Here is a 6515-nt window from a genome sequence, read left to right as displayed (position 1 = left end):
ATTGTGATTGTAGTGGACCACAGAAGGCAACTTCTCCGCTCAGTGACAAATGAAGACGTGTCTCCTTGTATTATCCTGATCTCACTATAAGATTAACATGGCAGGTTTGTCTTGGCCTTGTCCAAATGGCTTTGACCTACATCAGGGGTAGGCAACGTCAGGCCCGGGGGCCAAATCCGGCCCTCCAGCACAGAACCTCTGGCCCCCAAGAGGATTTTGAGAAATATTATTATGCAAATAAAAAATCAAATACCCATTAAAGTAGTCTAAAAATGCGAGAAATAGTGTCAGGATTGTAAAAATGTCCAGTCAGAGCGTCCCTCTTGGTCATATAATGTTAAATAGTGATTCTCTACTGGTGGGTCCAGACCCAAAAGTGGGTCACGGCACCATTTTCAGTGGGTCGCGAGTCGATAGGGAACTTTTATTCAATATTATCCATCTGAAACTGTATGGAAACACTAACTGTGTCTGTTAAAATTAATGTTATTGGGTTGTTTTGATCATAATTCCAGTCTTAAAGGGAAATCTACTGCTTGTTCAACAAAGACTTGTGTAGAAAATACAATATTTTATACGGTATATGACAAATGACAGTTTTATTTGGGTCCTCTGCTTGTCATCCGAGGGTAATCGTGGGTCCCAAAGCCCACACTTCACTCATTTATGTATTTTGATGTGATTATTTAGGCTCCTGTACTGTAAAGCACTTTGAATGACTGCGTAGGCTACAAATTGCGCTCTACAAGTAAAACTTCCCTCGCCTCTCAAAGTGGCATCAGTTGAAAGGATAAAGCCATGAGAAGAATATGGGATTGTGCAAACAAACAAACTCATATTGGTGGATTTCTTTCAAGTACTGCGGAGCCACTGCCCCTCTCTTCATAAAGTTGTGAACGCAACTTTGGAAAATGTCTATGGACTTCTTATGCCATTATTATTCATCTTTCCTTGACAAACGTAGCCTATATGCAAATGAGTCAGAAGTTCCCACCTGTCACAATGTTCTATGGATGGAAGTCTCTAGGTATTTGAAGACTGCCAATTATTAGGCCCCTCTGTATATGTAATGGTTGGATAAGTTTAGCATTTTTCTTCGACTGTTCTTCTCACAGGAGTCAGGACTGATGCGCGTAACGGAGTAAACTTCCCCAAACTTCCCATATGCTCATCGCAAAGGGTCCTATAGGGGGAACGCTGTTTGTTGTGAACTAATTACGCTCGCATTTCTCTATACATAGGCATATATATACACGCCATCTCACCTCCCACACAAACCCGGCCATATGCTCCCTCCTCGATCCCTCTCCTCTCTCTCCTCGGCTCCGCGCGCCCCGCCTAATGAGCTGCGTGAACGTGCGATCGGCGTGTACACGTTTTGACCCCCGTGCTAAACTGCCGCGCGCCGCCCCCGAGACCCCCGTGGGCGTGATAAAACACACCACTCGCTCCTCGGGAAGACGAAGAAGAAGAAAAAAAAAAGGTCCCCAGAGGGATTTGAACCTCACTCGCGCACAAGCACGTATACCCCAGGGGGCACACACACACACACATACACGCGCGCGCATACAGGCTGGGGGAGCGGATGGCGGCGCAGCCTGGGATAAGGGCCAAAAACAAGCGCGCGAGTTCAAAGGCCCAACGGGACTGACACCGCGGTCCACACGTTTTTGCGCACCACAGGGGGGGGGGGGGGAGCACTTCTCTTTTTTTGGATTGGATAAATTGAGCTGTTTAGTGTCGTCATGTTACTCAAATGTCAGATGAGTAATAGGGAAAAAGCCACCGAGTTACTAGATTTCACAAACAAAATATAGGCTAAATAGACAACCAAGGTCGAAATTAAATAATAGGCCAGAATTGACAAGGAAAGATTAATAAAAACGTATCCAAGTTTTCGGGAAGAAAAAGTTTCAAGTTCGTTGGACCTGTGCGCAATAATAACGCTGTTTACACGGTGTAAGCAGAACATGGTGTAGGCCTATATCGTTTAGGCTCAACCTCTGCTGCGGCTTTAGCATTAAATAATGCATTTCAGTGACATTGTTTGTATACAGAACCGGCCTACACCGTGACACAGGTTTTATATGTATCAGCGTAATCAGTCAAGAAGATATTTTATCTCTGTTATTGCTTTTTTTTTATCATTCTAACGTTGGATACATTTTATTTAGGCCTATCCGTTTTATTGGAGAGGGACAAAATCTAGAAGCAGCTTATGAAAATGAATAAACTATTTTTGATATTCATAAGGCGCCATAGTTATGGGAAATATGTCGGCACAAATGTGATAAAATTGTTGTCAAAATACAGCACAATTTGAAAAGTGCATTTGACAATTACACTGCTTTATTTGTTGGCGTTTTGCATCTTCTTCTCCGGAATTTTAACTCCCAGAATTTCAGGCCTAAACAAACCACTCCAAAACGCAACTTTAATGAATTTGTCTTTCCCAAACAAAATGGTCGCGGGGTCACTTATTTTTTAAAACATCATTTTGGACCCTTACTTTAAATATATATTTTTTTTTGAGCGGAGACGTGCTTGGAGCGCATTTTCCTTGGAAACGAAAAGTCTCGGGAGATTTGGGTTTTCGCTCTGGCTGTGGATTGGGGGGGGGGGGGGGGGGGGGGATCAACTGTCTGCGCTCTCTGGCTCCGGTCCAACCCGCTCGTGGGCATTTGTGTCACAAATCAAGCATCTGATCAAGTCCCAGCGACGAGACAACGTTTGGGGACGCGTGCGTAAAAGCCGTCCAAATCCATTCGTCTGATGCCATTGAATAAAAATGAAAACAGCTCAGATATTCACTGTTTTAAATGTTATAAATGAATGGCTAAAAGCTGGAAAAATATGAAACACTTTTTCGTTTTGTGTAATTTAGACCAGAAAATAAACCAATGCTTTTTTTTTTTTTTAGGACGTTTTCGCTCCGTGGCTTATTTTGTTCTGTTTTTTTTTTTTAATGTCCATCTGGTGTCTATCACTTGTCATAAAAACCTGTGGAGATTGTGTCGGTGCGCCTCATGCCTCGTTTTATTGCGACAAACACATCACAAACATGAACACATCAGCTACTTCACGAAAGAGCTCGATCCATAACAAGTTTCCTTTTTTTGTGTGTGTGAAGTGCATCCTATTCCAAAGACAGTCTTCAACCAAAAAGTCTGACATTGTGCACAAAATACACGAGCAGAAAACACTGTCCCAACACTTTCAGGGCGTTGCATATTCTGACTTTCTTCCCCTCGTCTCGGTTTTTAAGGCATGTTCTGATACAGTCGTTTCCCATTGTGGCATTTTATCAACAGAGTGCATGGATTTCACCGGAGTGGGGAAAAAAAGGGGTAGTTTTACAATACAGATTTATAATACTTTATGCACATTCAAGTCCATACAATAACAAATAATAAATAACAACATGAAATAAATACAATCATAATTTACATTCACCTCATTGACAAACTATTTAAATCAAACACTTTTTTACAGATGACATCAGGTCACCCTTTTTTTGTTTTTGTTTTGTTGATTACCGGTTTTTCAGATAGATTTTTTTTTTAAGAAGATTGCATTAGCTTTGCATAGCTCAGTGTTGTCCTGTTATTGCTAACACCAATCAAAAAACTCCCTGAACTCACTCACTCGCACGAAAGTTGGCATCAATTTTGAAAGTCTAAAAATGATAGTCTCTCCACAGTGTCAAATTTCCGCTCCATTTCTACTCCTACTGGAGTTGCTCTGTATATGGATATATTTAAAAGGACAAATAAATACATAGATGTAAATAAGTAATTGCACTGTTTTGGTAGTAAATAATAAATTAATATATGAAATGTCATCGCTTGGAGGGAAAAAATAAATAAAAATCCCAACACTTGATTGACTGTGAACTAGTTATGCGTATTATAAAGTGTAGTTAAATCCCAGTAACATCAACTTTGCAAATAACAAAGGTTCACAATTTTTTGGACAGGAAACAATATGTCACGTGGCGCGCAAAGAAGGTCGTTGTGTTGCATCAGTAGTGTCCTCTCTGCGCGGTTTGCAGGTACAAACTTTTTTTTTTCATTTTTATTTTTTATTTTTTTTACATGCCCTGCAATAATTAGTCCCACGATCGACACCGCGTCCTTTTTTAACAGACATGCACCGTTTACCACTGGAAAATGATGAAATGAGAATTTTACATTTCCTGGATGAGGTTTAATGACACAGAAGCAATTTGTGATATTGTCATGACTTGTTTTTGTTTAGTTTTTTTGCAAAAAAGCACAGTCTTTCAAACTTCGCACAAATACTCAATAATAACTTCATGTCAAATTGTACGGGCGTTTTGAGTTGAAGGTCAAACATCACATGGCACAAAAAAAAAAAAAAAAACTCCTGCTGTGCGTCAGTCGGTTACGTCCTCTCTGAAACTGTTGAAGAGTTAAGTGTGATATGACCCGTTGACCTCCCCCTGTGATTGGAAAGACTGGCTGCGCATGTGGAGGTCGTAGGGGAAGCGCGCCTCCGGAGACACTCTGTACATGGAGTTGTGCGTCAAAGCCGTGCGTCCTGGCGCGCCGCAGTAACGCATCGCACCATAGTGCGAAGCGGCGGACGCGTGGCCCTTCCCGTAATCCGGCGGCTCGTCGTGTTTGAGAGAGAAAATCCCGTTAAAATTCAACGGGGGACTGAGTTGTGGGTCAAAGTGCGGGCTGCCCCCGCTCTCCGAGGACGCGTTTTCGTAGTAAGGCTCGTAACCGCTGGCGTAGCTATAGTGACGGAATGCTTTGCCGCTGTCCACGCCACTTCCGCTGGGGGTGTCCGAACTGGGGTACGAGTACATGGCGTTATACGGAGACCTGCCGCTGAACATGACCTCTCCGTTGTGGTCCGTGAGGAAGTTCCGGGCGTTCAGCTGCAAACAGCCGGCCACGAGGTTGGTGGTGGGTTGGGACAGTCCTTTACACAGAGTCTGAACGAAGGCGAGCAGGTCCGGCCTCTTCCCTGCGCTCAGTGTCTCGGACAGGGCCCAGATGTAGTTCTTGGCCAATCTCAGAGTCTCAATCTTGGACAGTTTCTGAGTTTTGGAGTAACACGGGACTACTTTACGCAGGCTCTCAAGCGCATCGTTGAGGCCGTGCATCCGGGAGCGCTCCCGGGCGTTGGCTTCATGTCTCCGCATCTTAGCCCGGTCCGTCTGCTCCTTCCCCAGCTTCTTCTTTCGCGGACCTCGCTTTTTTGGCAGATCGTCCTCGTCCTGGTCGATGTCGCGGTCGTCATCGTCGTGGTCCGAGGACGCGTCACAGTCCGCGTTCCTCATGTCCCTCATGTCCACTTTGTCCCGGTCCCGGTCACCGGGCTCCTCACGTGGGAAGTTGGCGCCAAAGCGGGGTTCACACATCATATGCGCTTCCTCGAATGGCAGTGTCAACATATTTCCTGCAACACGATACAAGCGGGAGAAGAGTGAGGCGCGCAGCCGCTCACGGGAAGGTTGTCTCTTAATTACCTCGTGCACGCGCTCCCCAGAGTAAGGCCAATGTCACAGCTACTTCATTGTCTCGTATCTTTAATCTAAAGTGTGAACCACTTTGTGGACAATGGGAATCTAATGTCCTGATGTCTCTAAATTAAAGGCCCGCTTATTAACAATCTAATTAGCTACAACCTGTAAATTACGCTTTCTTATTTGGGTCATGATTAAACTTGGGCAACAAACCAAAACAAACCCAAACCAAAAACCGGTACCAAGAGGCAGGATAGATAGATATTTTAAAGAAAAGGTAAACCCCTCTGAGGCAGCCTATGGGGTAAGGGACAAACACTAACCAAAACAATTGTAGGCATATGAATGCAGCCTAACATTTTGAGGTTTTGATATTGTCATGTAAACATCAAATTATGAAATTATAAATTATAACCTAAAATAAATCAAATAAAAGAGATGAAGAAAAAACAGCAACACTGAACTAAATCAAAGTAGTACCAACCTGTGGTCAGCGTGCACCTCGCATGTCTCCACTTCCCCTAAGCGCGCGGTGCTGTGCCTCTCGTGTCTGTCCAAAAACAGAAGAAAAAGGCTCGATCCTGCTCCCCTTTTTCTTCTCTCTCTCTCTCTCTCTCTCTCTCTCTCTCTCTCTCTCTCTCTCTCTCTCTCTCTCTCTCTCTCTCTCTCTCTCTCTCTCTCCTCTCTCCCTCTCTCTCTTTGAGGAATGACACTTATGCCAACAGCGGGTACCGTGCCATCTGCCGCTGACGTCTCGTGGCAGCCTCAGACCACGTGTTCTGCGTCCCACGGGAGCTCCACGGCGCCGTACAGCCGTCATCTGGCAGCTCCGGTAATGGGCACCGCGAGGCCCGGCGTTTACAGTCAAAAACACGGAGAAGAGAGGGATAACAACTCGTATCCACAGCCTCCAAGCCGTTACAACGTCTGTGCGTGCGTCTGTCCGCGCGGGAGATGGATGCTGCGCACTGTAGGAAGAAGCGGCTTTCAACAGGTGAGAGGGGCACGAGCCTGAGCT

General features: G+C 44.7%; 1 protein-coding gene across 1 annotated transcript; it reads right to left on the bottom strand.

Annotated features, from left to right (window-relative positions):
• Positions 1-4052: 4052 nt before the first annotated feature.
• neurod6b (neuronal differentiation 6b) lies at positions 4053-6078 on the bottom strand. The gene is made up of 2 exons (XM_079569868.1): positions 5982-6078; positions 4053-5430 (listed from the first exon to the last, which is right to left on the bottom strand). Exon 2 carries the CDS (start codon positions 5423-5425, stop codon positions 4433-4435), a length of 993 nt encoding a protein of 330 aa, XP_079425994.1. The 5' UTR covers positions 5426-5430; positions 5982-6078; the 3' UTR covers positions 4053-4432.
• Between the last annotated feature and the right edge of the window lie 437 nt (positions 6079-6515).

This window comes from Gobius niger, assembly GCF_951799975.1.
Source record: "Gobius niger genome assembly, chromosome: 13".
NCBI lineage: Eukaryota > Metazoa > Chordata > Actinopteri > Gobiiformes > Gobiidae > Gobius > Gobius niger.
Note: the sequence above shows the minus strand (reverse complement) of the source record. Positions and strands in the feature narration are given on the sequence as shown.

Bases quoted from the DNA above. Each gene is read 5' to 3' on its own strand.
- neurod6b (XM_079569868.1), bottom strand. From the start codon at position 5,425: ATGTTGACACTGCCATTCGAGGAAGCGCATATGATGTGTGAACCCCGC.